The sequence below is a fragment of the Boleophthalmus pectinirostris genome, unplaced genomic scaffold (assembly GCF_026225935.1).
Source record: "Boleophthalmus pectinirostris isolate CB_2022bp ecotype Guang Dong unplaced genomic scaffold, ASM2622593v1 HiC_scaffold_22, whole genome shotgun sequence".
NCBI lineage: Eukaryota > Metazoa > Chordata > Actinopteri > Gobiiformes > Gobiidae > Boleophthalmus > Boleophthalmus pectinirostris.
Window position 1 is genome coordinate 19,365,974 of NW_026571190.1, and position 17,078 is coordinate 19,383,051.

General features: G+C 37.0%; 1 protein-coding gene and 1 long non-coding RNA gene across 2 annotated transcripts; both read left to right on the plus strand.

Annotated features, from left to right (window-relative positions):
• The first annotated feature begins 429 nt into the window (after positions 1-429).
• On the plus strand, positions 430-2,995 carry LOC110175724 (uncharacterized). Its single transcript, XR_008632836.1, has 3 exons — positions 430-617; positions 2,368-2,583; positions 2,650-2,995. It is a non-coding gene; the product is annotated as an uncharacterized LOC110175724 (long non-coding RNA).
• Positions 2,996-5,740: 2,745 nt separating this feature from the next.
• On the plus strand, positions 5,741-17,032 carry pi4k2b (phosphatidylinositol 4-kinase type 2 beta). Its single transcript, XM_020941899.2, has 11 exons — positions 5,741-6,247; positions 10,678-10,829; positions 10,937-11,017; positions 11,093-11,212; positions 11,288-11,419; positions 12,314-12,467; positions 13,125-13,186; positions 14,952-15,054; positions 15,134-15,267; positions 15,765-15,824; positions 15,907-17,032. The coding sequence occupies exons 1-11, from the start codon at positions 5,905-5,907 to the stop codon at positions 16,078-16,080; spliced, it is 1,515 nt and encodes a 504-aa protein (XP_020797558.1). The 5' UTR covers positions 5,741-5,904; the 3' UTR covers positions 16,081-17,032.
• The last annotated feature ends 46 nt before the right edge of the window (positions 17,033-17,078 follow it).

Below are 17,078 nucleotides of genomic sequence, written 5' to 3' on the forward strand. Positions count from 1 at the left end.
AAACAGGACGAGGATGGAAATTATCTTACAGAAACGATCTGATCTGTCCCTACCAAATGAACAAAATAAACAAATAACAAGTCAAATCTCTTAATAGTAGCCTCAAACCTATGTAACCATATCAAGTTCGGATGTGCTTTAGCTCTGTCCATTGAGCTGAAAACCCCAGCATCTCACAACACGCGTCAACAAACAAAGAATCTATGAAAGATAATTATTTGCTATGGGTCAGTAAAATCAATTATTTTGAAGAAATTAAAGAAAATATTGAGCAACACAATATTATTTTATCCTTTCTTAAAACTTTCAAAACTAAAAAAAAAACAACTATTATTTAAACTTTTTTTTTTGCTTTTGTAATAGTCATGTTCTCAAATCAAATTACGCTTGTCTCCGTGACGTCTCTCTCACCACATCCTGGCCCTGGCTTCAAAAGAAGATGACATGTCTGCTGCACGTTAGCACTTTTCCTGTTAATTTTCAGCTCACAGCCTCACACTTATGCCAACGTATAGGGAAGTGAACATTTTCTCACCATCCCTCACACACTGTGCTGTACTGATAAAATCATATCATGGTTAGCTACTGTCCAATCTGTGGGAAGCCTGTCTACTTTGGTGAGTGTGTCCTCTTCATTTTGCTTCTTTCGCCAACCAGGTTTGTGCAGTGACACTTGTTTTATGTTACCAGTATTTTATCTAAATCTGTTGGTTTTTTTTGTTTTGTTTTTTTATGTATTACCATTGAAATGTAGTTTTAATCCTTTGCCATCTACTTTGAATATGTTACAATGTGCAAAAAAGGAGTAAAAACAAGATCTGGTTAGGGTTTTCTACACAAGCACATTTAAGTTATTGTGCATATTGTGAACAGGATGTGGGCAACGTTCAGGGTTTTTGGGGTTCCTTCTTTCTTATTTGAATTTCTAGTTCACCATAGTGTATATACATCAATAACTTGTTCATAGACAAAGTATATGGTAATCCTAATACAACAAATGACTTACTAAAACACCATCACCTCAACTGAATGGGTCATATTGTTAATTAATTAATATGATAACATAATGATGTTTCAGATTTTGCTTAAAACATTTCCTGTTTTTCTCTAGTTTGGCACTTTTGGTGAAGTTTATAATTTTACTTCTATTTGGACAGGGGCAGCATACACTAACCACACACTAACAAATAGCAAAAGTTTGTCTAATTTATGCAGTTAATTTGACAAATACATTTAAATTACTGTCAGAAAAATGTGTTGCTTGTAAGTAATTTGTTTTTGCCTCTTTTTTTTTGAATTTTGTTTATTGATAGCACACATATGAGGGATTTTTTTCTGGATTAAAACTAGCCAACTTCCTATAATTTTCTTCAACATTTTCATTTTTCAACATTTCTTTATAAAACACCACTTGTCGGGTATATAGAGATATTCCGGTCTCATCCCACTAAAAGAACTAATACGTACAAAAACACAAGAACCTGTCATATGCACACGTGTCCAAATCCAGTTCATTTTAGTTACATGTGTGTGCAAAAGTACCATTTGTGCATGTTTCCATGGTTACTGGGCACCTCACAAATCACTCAAAGCACAACAGCCCTCAGACCTGCTGTCGTAGTGCAGCTGGTTTTACTTGTGGATTCAAGTAGCAGCTAAGTTCAAACTCTGTGATGTGACCTGGCCTACTTACCTCTTTTCCTCCACTAACACTGCACTCTCAGCCTCTTTGTACTGCAGCGGGCAAGAGCTCTGGAGAAGACAGCAGCTAACAAGCCTCACACTACTGCAAAACACATGAAACAGACTGTAAATGCACCAAAATGCTTAACTTTTTAACGTATTCATTTTCTGTTGTTTCAATCCAGTTTCCTGATTAAAGATGCCATTTTGAGAACTTCTGGCCATTCAGAAGATACAATAGCGTACTTGTTAAAAATGTCTATGGCGGTGGTGTTGATTTTTCATTACTCCGATACCCATGGCTAACACAATGATGTTCTATGAACTATGACTGGCCTACACAAGCTACAATATTTGTGTTATACGGTTAAATGTGCTCATTGTAATTTTTCTGGTGAAGGGTCCTCAAGCTACTCATCTCCATGATGTTATTGCTTTCCCAACAATGTTCCATAGTATTAAACCTCACACTGTCTATCTCTATGGGGACAAGCAGGTGACCCCAAGTGGTCACGCTGTTGTTACCTTAACCCTAATCCATTTAGAAAGCATGTTTTCTAGGCATTTTTAGACAAATGCAAAATTTAACTGTTTACTGCAAAACTGTGGAACATTCCTGGCTAAGAAATAACACTCATCAGAAAACTTACATAGTGCACCTTTAACATTTTTATTCTTATACAGGAGAAAGGAAGAGGTCATTAGGAAGAGACTACCACCCACTGTGTCTCAAATGTCACAAGTGTAACAGACAACTCAACGCTGGACAATGCAGAGGTATATGGCAAAGGAAATATAGTATATAGAAATGTATAAATTAAATGAATTCTATTTTTTTATTTCAGTATGACGAGAAGCCATACTGCTCCTACTGCTACTTAAAGATGTTTGGTCCTAAAGGTATAGCTATAAACTGTTATATACAATGTGATTTTTAATGATTACTGATGTTCTTTCTTTGCACAGGTAACAGGTAACCATTGGTAACCACCTGACCTACAAACCAACCATTAAAGAAAAAAAAAAATTTCACCAATAGATAAGGATGTCCTCATGCTCTAAAGATGGACAACATCTACCAGCCATGATGATCTAAAAAGTGGAAATTGTACTCCAAAACCCTAATGTAATAACATGTAATTACTCTCCAAATCAGACCACCTGTATTTGCCCCCAAATACTCAAAATGGGTGATACTTATAAAAAAAAATAAATGTATGTTATTGTTTGGATTTATTTAAAATGCTTAAACATAAAATATGAAAATTAATGTAAAAGAAAAAACATAAAGTACTAAAGACAACTACCTTTACTTTACTTACCCTTTTTATATTGTTACCAGGCATGGGCATGGCAGTAGGTGCAGTGTAGATGAAAGTAAGTCAACATAACCTCCTCACGCCCCACTCATACTGTATATTTATGTTGTAGGTCCACAAATTGGTTCTTTTGTTGCCTCACTGACAAAGAAGGAAAACTGGGAATATACCCATAAGGCCATTAGACACAAGAAAAGAAGACCCACAATAATGTAGTTTGCATAAAAAGACAACCATACTGATTTAAGATATGTACAACTCCTTGTTAACCAGAAATATTTTGTATATAGTATCATTTATGTCATATCTCTCAAATAAGAGCAAAGTCAATGTGATGTAAAGCATGTATTTGCATAACACCCAATGTGCCTGAATTCATGAATAATTTGCCATGTGTGCATTTGAGTATGGACCCCCAGGTACCTTTGGCACGGGGCCCCTGCATTTTCACACTCAAGGGACTCGGGTAAAAGAGTAGGAGAAGAGGGATGGAGGAGATGGTCTCTGTTGGCAGGGCAGAACAGTTATGGTGCCAGCAGAATCCACTGGAATGGAGCGGGCATCGATGTATCTCTGGCACGTACACACACATGTTCATACATTGTGTGGGGCTGCAGGGGCCTGTCACACTGTGCTGAAGGAAGAACACAGCCTCACAAGCACAAAGAGAAGGCACTGTGTATGTAGTGCACCGAGAATGTCATCAAGATATACATACGCGCATTTTCAATCCTACTTTTTATGAATGAGGATCTATTGAGATATGATTTGTTTAAAGGTCCTACATTAAGCAAACTGACTCTTGGGAGCCATGTTGCAGTATTGTTTCCTCCTCAAAAACATACATGGGCCTGTGTTTTGATTCATTCACACATACTTGGCCAATCCTGTATTATTCCTCAGCCTACATCTCCAAAGCTGAAAATGCTCCATTCCACCTTGTGATGTCACAAACCTGTTATTTTCAAGTTAACAGCTTCCTTTTACCTTTAGTTCAGTACGCATTGTCAATTCCAGGGCTGAAAATATACAAATGATTCTAGTGAAGGTGTATGGAAGGTGGAACAGACTGTTTAAGTGTCTGTTTGAGATAAGAAGTCAGCCACAATGTGCAGGGTTTGTGTTAAACATGTGTGAATGAAACAAAAGACAATGTCAGGTATGTTTTTGATGTGGAAACAAAAACATTGCTCAGAAAATAGCTTATATAGGCCCTTTAATTGGATCAGTTCAATTCATTTTCAGGAAATGCATTTGAGGTATAAAGGTTATTTGAAATGTTATTTGCTTAGGCTATCTGGTCAGGGAATAAAGTTGAGGTGTACATTATGAACATTATTACACGCAGACCAAAGTATAACGTGATGCAGTCTTGGAATAGTCCTCATTTGGCACTAGTTTATATCACATGTATTACTCCTTTATTCAGGTTTAGTCATACCAAACTCAGGTAGCTTGGCCGTTGAGTGTATTTTGACCAAAGGCGAGACACAAAAATGAATGCAACAAAATCATTTAAACCATCAATAACAACACCAGTGCAACATGATACAAAACCTTTGAATCTTCTCTGTCTGTTCCCCCACTCATGTACCCGCCCTCTCTCTATGCTGGCTTCACCCTGAACCCCCTACCTTGATAGATCACATGGCTGTTGTGATACCAGCTGGCTGACTGCTCATTTGCATGTGTTTCAGCTACATTGCCTTATTAGAGAAATGGGTGGCAGCGGCTGTGGTAAAGGTGGAGAGAGGCTAGGGTGAAGGAGAGAGCCACGGTGAGACTCTGTAGGCCTGATAAGACATTTGTAGATTTATGAGATTCAAATCAGTGCTTAAGTAATTAAGCTTTTGTTATTATGCCAAAAAATATATGTTAAAATGCAGTCTTTGTACTTCATCCAAAAATGTGCCTTGCCTTATCCTATGTGGTTATTTTATTTTATTTTATTTTTTTTACTTTTTTTTTTTTTTTTTTACTTTTTGTTCATGATGTTCTGTTCATTTGAATATATACACTCAGCTCTGAATATTTGATTATGGGCTGAGCTTAACATGTGAGGCTAAGTCAAAGTTAAAGGATTCAAAACGTAAAGTCATAGTTTATTCATAAAGAAAATGGTCATAACCACATTTCTGTACAAGGAACATGAAAGTGACCTAGCTCTCTACCGCTATCTAGTGGCACAATTAGAAAACTGCAGTTAAGTCCACATTCAGTGCGCATAATACAGGACACTGTGTAGCCTACTAATTCTAGTACAGTGCTGCATAAGATCCCGATGAATCCACTGTGATTATATGCCATAGGTCTATTTTGTTCTGTTGCACAGTGTTTCAAAAAGTAATAAAAAATATTCAGAAAACTACCGCATCTATCTAATTGGGGTCCAGGAAGTAAATATAATCATTAATTTGACCTGGTTTACTTAATTTACTTTGACAAGAGATGCATTTTTCTTCATCCTGAAATATATATATATATATATATATATATATATATATATATATATATATATATATATATATATATATATATATATATATATATATATATATATATATATATATATATATATGTATATGTCCAATTCCCTGTTGCAATTTATAAATGGAACAGAACTATTGCCGTAGATTAGTAGATTAGTTTAGATTGCCGAGACTAGTGCCGTAGATTTCCAAATCTCACCTGAAGGCATCTTTAACCGGCAATCGTCATTTTTCTGTGGCGCGCATGCGTGGTCCGATAAAAAGGAAGCAGACAAGCTCGACGGATTATGTGGACAGATCTGTGTGGAGGGGCAGCTGTTTTAACCAAATTGGGCAGATTTAGGTAGTACTGCCTGAATGGAAGTAGCTGTTGTATTGTAAACAGTAAAGTAGGTCCTAACAGTCGAGCCAAAATGATGTTAGAATGCGACCCGACAGAGACAGAAGGCGAGCCCGGGTTGGATAGCACTGGGACAGCGGCGGAGTGTAACTTTCCCCCTGAAGACACACAAACGGTGTTATTTGACAAGAACCGGATAGGGCTCGGGCTTGCGGTGAACCCCGGAGGCGCTGTTCGTATTTCGGACTCTCGGGAGAGTGTCTTAACGGAGTTGGAGACAGACGGTTCCGGGGAAGAGGCGCTGCTGTTACCGTGCTTAGCAGGAAGCTCTGCGTCTCCACGGCCAGTGCGGGAGAAGAGGGGCAGGCGGAACAGACACAGCTCATCTTCGGATAAGGACACCTTGGCCTCCCCAGGTAATGGCTTTGGGATACACGTGATTAAGACCGGTCCAAGTGTTTGACATGTCAGGCACGCAGCACGCTCACCAACCTCACAGGAAATTGCTGCTTAAGTAGATTTCTAATACGGATCATATATATATATATATATATATATATATATATATATATATATATATATATATATATATATATATATATATATATATATAACTGACCAGTGCATGTTAGAGGACAAATAATGCAGCACTTGCATCTTACTTTCCCATTTTTCCAGTTTTATACAATATACTTCCCCAGCTGATGAAATACACTTTAATAAAACTAAAACATTATTTTCATAACATGTATTTTTCTTTTTAAATCTCATAACAATAATCACATAAGTCAAATATATCTTAAGTGTAAATGCTGCAGCAGACTGGGAGGTTAAAGATCCATTCTAATGTGGCAGGAGTCAAGAGACAATGGTTGTCTGTCGTCAGTGAGTGAGTGCATGTCATACAAATTAGATAAAGTTAGGTGAATATGACTATATCCTAAAATGCCTGGCAGAATATATTGAGACTATGGGTCAAATGTTCAACAGTTCTGTTACAGAATATTTTAAATTCCAAACAATCTTCTTTCCTCTTTTAGTGTAAACTTGACTTGTTGTTTACCCATGTTGGAGTCTGTACTTTGTGTGCCTGCGTATTAACAGTGATATGAGATATCAGTGGTCATGTGTGTGATATGAGCTGGCACTTTTCAAACCTGTGATGTAACTTAAGTCTTGTCACAACTATATCTGTACATTCAAACTTCCCCATTCTAAGAGGATTTAGTTTATTTTTTACTGAAGTGGTGACACAACAATTGAACAAAAACAGTGTTTCTTTCTTTCCAGAAATAGTTTAAAAACAAATCACACTTGAACAACTAGGGACAAACTGAGGACCTAATCTCCTGGCAGTGACTGTTTTTTATAGCAAACGTCTTAGACTTAGAACTTTGTAACCATTTACCTGTAGTTCTATTTAAGTTTGGTTTACCCAGGAGAATCTCATTGAGATCCTTTACCGGATAGGCCCGTCCACAGTGCAGATGCAGTTGTACCTGTTTTAAGTGGTGAAAACAGAAGCACCTGGAGGAGATGAGCAAAATCATGGGAAAAAAGAAAAAGTCCTCACTGTAAGAAAACCCTGTACCCTCTTGTTTTGAGCCAGGAATCCCAAGTTACTTTTTCAGTAAAAAACTATTGTCTACATTACTGCATGCAAGATACTTAAATATAGAACAAAATGACCCTATATTTTTACATCAAATATCTTTGAAACTCCAGTGTACCATAGTGTGGTCATTGATTGTCTTGTTAAGAATAAGAATAACTGATAAACATTAAAATAAAATGTGAAATGCAAAGGTTGGACTGGGACATAGCAAGATGACAAGGTGATCCAGTAACCATAGCAGCAGCACATTCTGAGTCCTGTCAGCTAATTGGTTTTAACACTACACCCCCGCCTCCTACTCGACCTTGTTTCTCTGATAGATCAGTTTTAGATCATTGTTTTCTATTTGGGTTATTTGGGTCTTTCTTTGGCCCCTTTTACATGTGTGCTGGTTTTGTTTGACCAGTGTTATCATGCATGGAAATCTAAGCCAGAGGTACAAACTGAGACCCAAATCACTGGCGTCCCATTTCCTGTGGTCGCTTAAAATGACAATTGTTGCAGCTAGAGTTACCATGCTTTCAGTGAGTGCATTAGAGAGTTACTTGAGCAAGCCAGATTTTTATGACTTTACAGCTCTAAATAACGTTAGAACCTTTTAGGTATAACGTAATAACTTGGACTTAAACAAAACTTGTTGGTTTTACTTCCTGGATTGCAGAAAACCCACATAACAACATATTAATGAGACAGTAATATTTAGCTAAATCAAAAATTTCTGTAATAAAAGGTGTACTTTGTTCTCTCTCTCTCTCTTTCTGTCTCTCTCTCTCGAAATGTTATTTCTTTGCCTGGAATGTTCCACAGTGTAGCATTCTACTCCCTGTACTCCCTACAGATCTGACCTGTAACTTGGCCTGGTCATGTTACCAACTTTCTCTATGGAGCTATACAGAAGTTTAATGTCAGATGAGGGAAAATCTGGCCAAAGCGATAAAATCTCCATGGAGACAGATAGTAATAGCTCCACCAAAAAAAGATCCATAGTAGTGCACCTTTTAAATGTTGCTATTTATTTTTTACAAATTCTCTAATGAAATATGAAAAATATTAGTCAGAAAATGTTGCTGTTGCTAAAAGCATATGACCATATTTTTGCACCATATCAAATCCACTTAGCATACACATACCTGTAATTACATACTTATGCTCTCACACTAAATGTGTATGAATTGATTGGCCACAGATATGAGGAAACTGAGGATGGAAGTTTCCAGAGGGAGGAGTGGTCTGTGCTGTCGGCCTGTGGCTCTGACTCCTGCTGGGAAGAGCTCATAGACCCATTAGCTGGCCCACAGCACAAAGAGTGACATTAAAAATGCACAAGTCCATTCTATGTGCAGAAGCATTTAGTAAAATACAATGTATATCTAGTAAGTCTGGTCTTTGTTTTTTGTTATTGTTGGTTTAAGAATCTCAAAAACGCACTGTACGCACCCATGAATTTCCTATATTATTTCATTATAGAAGATGCTTTATGTTGCCAAAACACTTCACCTTCTGATTCAGTGAGAATCTTGTCTGATAATTGTGGCACAGTCACATGATCTTGCACATGGCACCTACCTCCAACTTCTTAGTGATGAGGTTGAGGGTACAATTTTTATGCCTGATTACGCATAACTTGAGTCTTGATGTTCTTCATGTGTAGCATCTTGTCCCTAGTGTTAATTTGAACAAGAAATTTTTATTATTTTGTCTTTGTCTTTAAAAATGTAGCTTTTAGTCCAGATGAACACTACATGTCCCATTGCTGAAAACATGTTCTATTTCTTGCAGTTCTTTCTTTTATGCCTTTAATTGCCTCAACTTCAAAAGATGCAAAGTTCCTCTGCCAAAAGCTTGCTGTTAAACTGCCCATCAGAAGTCAGATATGAAAGCTCTTGAAGGTGTCAAAGAGAGTGTGAGTGTGGTTCCTCAGCGTGAGGCTGTGAGCCAACAGGCCACAGGAGGCTACTTATATCTGCTCCACTAGTGTTGGAGAAATGTTTTTGTCAACATCAAGGGCGAAATGCCTGAGGTGCATCCAGTTCCTCATCCATAACATTTGATTGATGGATCAAAGACATTTTTGTGGTCCACTTTAAGAAATTAACTGTACTATACCCTTTTATTTCTCAATGTGCATGAAAATTTGGACTATGTTGTTGTCATAGCAATCTTAAATGCAAGTAAATTCAGTGCCATAAAGTAAATGTCTACTGCATCAACTATTCAGTTTTGTATTGCAGTTAAAACCCTAATTTTGTTAGTATTTATCCAATCCTGACATTGTTTACTCAATTTATTCTGACATTTCATATATAAAAATGGTTTTTCGAAGATTGGCTTTATTTCAAATTTTAAACAAATATGCAGTGTCAGAACTGTGTCAAATTAACAGTAAATTGTAACTGCACATTTCACAGACTGTTCCCCCATTTAATACACTTGATTAATTGATTTTGTAGGTATTAATTAATTATTTATTTATTATTTTATGCTTTTCCCAGGCTCTTTGGGATTATCTCTTTATCTTTCCCATATCTCGCTTGTCTTTGTGACAAATGGTGCATCATCTCCCTTTTCTTTTGTTTCTTTGGTGTCCTCCCCACTCCCCTCCTGAGTCTGTCCTTTCTTTTTCCTCACATCCCACTGTGACTGATACAGAGCATATGGAGTCGCTTCCCTGTCCCTCCATGTGACAGCAGGATGCACCGTCAGCTCATGTGATTGGGCAATGGGCATTAACTGAATGAATTAGAATTAGCTCAAACCCATCAGGGAACTGTCATGTTTATTGAATTATGTGCTATATAATTGTATGATTTGTCTCCAATGGCAATTTGTTCCATTTGGATGTGCTTTGAGGTGTAACATCAACTTAATTGATTATTTCTTTGATAAACCAAGTTATAAATCTTAAAATATAACACATAATTATTGTTAATGTTTTATATTAACAGTAATATAACCTTAAAAATCTTGCGCTTAGATTTGCCATGTATGGAACTGCTACTTCCACAAACCCCTATAGCGTCTTAGGTCTTCATCTAGCACTATTATCTCAAAGGTATCATAATTATATAGTGTCAACACAGTCTTTTACACTTTTTATTTTCACTTCTTTGCCACAGACTGTACTCCCCAACAACCCGCTTGCTCAATAATGAATAAATGTCCAAACTTGCACAAGACTAGAAAGTTTACATGATTGTTTCTCTAATGTAGTTGATTCACTTTTCCCTCTAGGTACCCACCATGGCGATGTCAACCATTTTCCAGATGATCCGGAGTTTGCGGATATCATCCAACGGGCAGAACAAGCTATTGAGAATGGTGTTAATCCAGAGAGAATTTCCCAAGGTTCAAGTGGGAGTTATTTTGTCAAGGATCCTAAAGGGGTACGTTACAAAATTACAAAAAAAAACCATAACATCCATCTTAAATTATTTTTGAATTTGTATTTTGTGATTCTTAGACTGTTGGTAATTATTATCTTTTAATGCAGAAAATTATTGGTGTTTTTAAACCAAAGTCAGAGGAGCCCTATGGTCACCTAAACCCCAAATGGACCAAATACTTTCACAAGGTAAGTTTTCTTCTGTCTTTCCCTAGTATTTGCTTATGAACAGTTACTAAAACTCAAAAATGCTTTATCTTTCAGTTGTGTTGTCCGTGCTGTTTTGGTCGAGGCTGCTTGTTGCCAAATCAAGGTTACCTGTCAGAAGCCGCTGCCTCATTGGTTGATTCTAAGCTTGGCCTTGGTGTAGTGCCCAAAACAAAGGTACAAAAATATTAAAGGAATTTGCATGTTTTAGAGTTTTTATTTTTTTATTTACTTGATACTCTTGTTATTCAGGTCGTGTATCTGGCCAGTGAGACCTTCCACTACAGTGCAATAGACCGAGCCAAATCCAGAGGAAAGAAGTATGCTTTAGAGAAGGTCCCTAAAGTTGGACGTCGCTTCCATAGAGTGGGCCTGCCTCCTAAGGTAAAACTGTCTTTTAAGAAGTAAATTTGCAAAGTTTGCAGTTATTTCCATAGAACATTCTCTGAAGGCCTGTTTAATAATAATGTTGGGGGTCAATATTTAGCATGGGTATTATTTGTTTGTACTAGTGGGAACATTTTTGTTATATTTCGGTTCTGATATTATTTGAAATGTAAAGGGTTGAATTATGAATTTCTATGAATCATTATAGAATAACCTAACTACTATATCATTTATTTATTGCAGTTGTATTTATTTTTTTTTTCAGTATTGTACATTTTGAAATCATGTACTTCAGCAGTATATTGCACATCTTCAACATTTGTTATCTTGACAGGCCTATTTTTCTGCAAAGAACAAAATATCCTGTCTTCTTTCTGAAAAATCTTGATGCACCTGTGGTTTAGACCTTTTACAGACATGTTCTGAAATTCTTGCCTTGTTCATATTTTGGTCGTCTTTCAAATGTTAATAATTCTGGAGTAGTTTACAATGTGCAGCCCTAGTCTACTTTCAATAAAACAAGCAGACATAGAAAACTGATCATATACAATAGCCTTTTGCAATTATTTATCTTGCTTTTTGTTGTGCAAATTTGTTGCCCTGTTACCAAAGAGACAGCTCAGATAGATTTTGTAAGAGAAGAAATGACTGCACACAGTTATTTGCTTTCTGGTTTCTATGATAAAATTTGATGTGAAAGATACTACTTGTACTCACTGTCTCATTCTCTGTGTAGATAATGCTACAAATAACCACTTGAGGAAGTAGGTTAAGGAAACAGATTTTTGGCATGCATGGGTTGTTGACATGTTTTGCATGACATGTTATGCATATCAACAAACCATGAGCTACTGTGTTCAAATAATTTCCCTTGTGGTTTGGCTTTTTCAGGTGGGCTCATTTCAGCTGTTTGTGGAAGGGTACCGTGAAGCGGATTACTGGCTGCGGCGCTTTGAGGCCGAGCCGCTGCCGGAGAACATCAGGAAGCAGCTACAGTCTCAGTTTGAGCGCTTGGTCGTGTTGGATTATGTCATAAGAAACACAGGTAACTGAAGGGGTGCATATGTTGACAATAAGCTCAGTGTTTAAGACCTAACATGATATTTGGCAAGCTGGGAATATCACTGATGCAAAAACATGATAGTAAAGAATATGAGTACAGTATATATTTACCAGAATAATGTTTAGGCCTCAGTTAGGAGTGGTAGATAGTGACAAATGAATAGCTGAGCGATTCAGTTCAGACATTTGCTAAAACCGCTTAGTACCACAGCAGTGCAGAAATATTATTTTCTACCCTTAACATGACAAATTGATTTAAGTATTATTATTATTTTTTTTTTATCACTTATTTTGCAGCCTTTATCTAGCTTTTTTATATTATAGATGATTTACTCAATTCTCAATTTTTCATATGACCAAAACAACAATTGCAGTTTTCTATATATTTTTAGATATATTCTCCACCTCTATTCTCAATTTAAATTTATTACAAACAAAAAGATGGCAGATGAACAGATTTCAACTTTAGATTGTTTAGCAAGGGACAATTTAAGTATTTCCAATGAGAATACTGGTGCTTGTTCTAATTGAAAGCTCTAAGAATACACCTCTTACGTAATCAGGTAGTTCTAAATTTGAGGTTAAATAAATCCTTCAATAAAGCATACTTCCTCTGAACACACCTTTGTTTGTTTTCCAGATCGAGGAAATGACAACTGGTTGATCAAGTACGAGAAGCCAGGTGATGGTGAAGAAGAAAAGGTATTCGACTCACCTGTGACCCAGTTGTTTCAAGTTAAAACAGAAAGTTACTCCAATGCAGTCCTGGGAAGTAACTGAATGCATGCACCGAGAATACCTATTCTGAATACTACTTTTGAGTACCAGTAACTAGAGCCCGGCCGATATATCGGCTGGCCGATATGCTTGCTGATATGGGCCGATATTTCACATGGGCATGTTATACCTCGTTATAAAGCTTAGACTCTCTACATTATGTTCATTTAATCCAATTTACAGACAGGTAAATGTCTTAATATGTGGCTCTGCATCAGTATTTATCTGCGGTGTAATTTGTCTGTGTGTGTGTCCGTACTGTCCCTGAACACACCACCAGAGTCACGTCACTTCACTCACGTGCTATTGTTTACACCCGCAGCGGTGCGCAACACTGAGATTATATTCTTTTTACAGACAATCGGTTTGAGTCTGGATTAAAAGGACATTTATTAGTGCAGACTTGTGATGTGAGGAGGAGTCGTGTTTTCTCTTTTTCTCACTTTTTCTCTTCAAGCCGCATGTAGACCCGTAGTTTGACAGCAGCAGCGGCTGAAAACGAAACTTTCAGAAATATGCCTGTGCATAGGATAAAAAAAAGTGCATATTTGGCTGCAGTTCAGCATAAAATGAATAAACCAGGAGTAATCTTGGGCTCGAGTGAGGGAGAGAGATAGAAACCGAGCCCCGACACTCAGTCCTGGTTCAGTTCTGGTTTAGTCCTGCTTGCAACAAAACAATCTCAAGAGTCTCTTGGGAGCCGAAAGAACCAGCTGCTTTAGTGAGCTGAGCCAAAAGAGACGGTTCTCAAAAAAAAAACTGGAATACCCATCACTAGTAGCTAGAATGTGATGCAAAAATGCCATTTGGCCAATCTACTGTATGTAAATATGATGTAAAGAGTCAGAATAACAATAAATGTTGCCTAAATAAACCCAATTTAGAATCCACTAGAGCGAAACTTACGTTTTTTAAACAATTCAAGATTTACAGTGAATTTTTACATCACTAAATATATCGACGATTATATCGGCTATCGGCAGCGCCAACTCCCATTATATCGGTTTCATATCGGCCACAACAAAATCCATATCTGTCGGGCTCTACCAGTAACTACTTCTTCTTCTTTACTTTTTCATTAGGTGAAATTCACAATACAGTTACTTTTTACAAAGGAATACATGGCGGTACTTTTATTAGTGAGAAAAATATAAAACACTGCTCTTGTGATTCATGCAAGTGGGATTTTTTTCCCCTTGTCTGAGCAGTATAATGCATAACAAAATGATAAAACAAATATAAACTGTTTTAATCCTATATTGCATGTTTACACTGTAATTTAAATGCAAACCTGCATAAAAGTATTCAAAATATTCAGAATACAGTACTCTGATTGGACCATATAGTGGAATACTTATGCTGGGATAAATTTGTAAATTTTTCCCGATATCATAGAGTTACATTTTTTACAGTACCAAGCTCAACACATGCCTAAAAACCATGTAGCGTCTCTTTCATTAGAGAGGCCCACATAGGCGAACAATAGGTTGTGTGTAACTAGAATAAACCAGTGGCCTTGTGACCTGCCTAATCGTTCCTTTGGGGTCTGTGACTGTCACCCATTCGTCACAAATGTCTTGTTGTCTTGTATTTGTCCAATTAATCATCCTTCAATGCGTGGATCAATAACTGCTTTGGTCATAAGTTATAGATTTCCATTGAGCTGATGTATATTCTCTGATTGTTATAGGGTGCAGAGTGGCCTGAGAGCAGCACAGACTCCTGCATCAAAATTGCAGCGATCGACAATGGACTGGCCTTTCCCTTTAAGCATCCGGATGAGTGGAGAGCTTGTATGCTTCTTTCACTATATTGTCATAAAAAATGCCACTGCTGTTTTAATGAAATGTGGCTTTGTTCTTTGTGTTTTAGACCCTTTCCACTGGGCTTGGCTCCCTCAGGCTAAAGTGGCCTTCTCCCAAGAAACCAGAGACTTGGTTCTGTCACGTCTCTCAGATATGAACTTCGTACAAGACCTCTGTGAAGACCTCTATGAGATGTTCAAGGTAGAGGCCAATGATCCTTTACCAGTAAACACAAACTACAATACCATTCCTATTCTACTGACAGATGGAAAATGAGTCATACAGATTTTCTTTTCATTGTAGCATTTTGCCCTCAAAGTTGCTGGAGAACTTGCAGCTGTATATGTGTGAAATATTGGCTAGACAATTGCATAAAATAGTGGACAATTTTCTTTACTTTGTTAGTCACTTTGTAGTATAGGAGGCTGCAAGTCAGGCTTAATAAATCATGTCACCAACAGTGTTACAATACTAGTACATCCAAAAAAAACTTAAGGAAAAGACTGGGCACCAATTTTGCTATGTCCCTGATAAAAAAAAAAAAAAACACTGCTTTTTTAAATACTAGAATTTTTTTTTTTTTTGATGCTAGCTTTAGTATTGATCAGTAATTGGATTTATTTTATTATGGGTTATTTTTTACAACTCAACACCAATAACTGTCAAGTTGATTGATCTAACTATATTTTTCTCTTCAGACTGATAAAGGTTTTGACAAGACCATGTTTGAGAGACAAATGTCTGTGATGAGAGGGCAGGTGAGTTTTTTTTTTTTTTAATTTATGACTCTTATTTTTAGATCTCTTTGTGCTTTAATAGTAACTCCTCCTATTTCTATAGGTGTTAAACCTTACCCAAGCCCTGAAGGACGGAAAGAGCCCGATCCAGCTTGTGCAGATGCCACGTGTGGTTGTAGAGCGCAGTCGGTCCGGAGGTCAGGGTCGTGTGGTGACTCTGGGCAATGCCTTCACACAGACATTTCACTGCAAACGCCCGTTCTTCTCCTCCTGGTAGACTGTGTGGGATGCAACCTACATTTGATAACGCTGAATACTGTGAAAGACTGAATGTATGTGAAACTAGGCTTAGCTCACTCCTATTTTGGTAAAGCAGGAGCAATACCCGTGTCTCCAAAAGACGGTGAGGATGTTTGGGTTGCCATGGCGACTTAAAAGTATAATCAGCTTTTCTACTGAAGAGGGATTTGTTTATTGTGAGGCCGAACTTTTTTTTTTTACCCACTTCAAGTTCCTGCTAAAATCTTCCAAGGTTTCCAAGTGGGACTAATGGCCAAAGAACAAAGCACTTTCCGGATAATGTTTTTTCGGATTACCATGGAGACAGAATTGCTACAGGATAGGAGTAAATCATGACATGCTTTGCCTTGTGCGATTACTTATTGAAGCAGGCATAAGTAGATGATGTGTCTTTTATCCACTGGAATGAGCATACCAGCTTTTTCCCAGTGTTAAATTTCAAGTTACACAAGTACTACGATTACAACACAGTGTCTTTTAGTCTCACTACTGCCAAATATGATGTGGTTGGAAGGGATGTTCCAAGCCTCAAGAATAGGAAAACATAGAAACTTAAAACTTGACTATTGGAGAAGACGAGGAATGCGTATTGCTTGAATGTAAGCTGTTTACGGTTTCTATACACTTTTACTCTGAAACATTTCAATATAAAGAATCAAGAAGATCTCGACTCTTAATGAATGTATTTGTCGTTGTATTTAATTGCTGGTAAGTTTTGTTTCTTTTGCTCCTTGCAGCATGGGGCTGGCACCTGGCCTTTCTCCTTTACAGTAAGTTATATAAAGATGAAATGTTAAATTTTAAAAAGCATTTCTCACTTGCTCAAAGTTGTTGTGCTTTATGTCTGCATCTTTTTATGAAACTCAATGATTGTATAAATAAGTTGTATATTTAAAAAATAAACTGCTTTCTGTTGGCATTTAACTAAATAGCCTACTTTGTCTACTAATGTCTGACTAAGTTGTGTTAAAACCA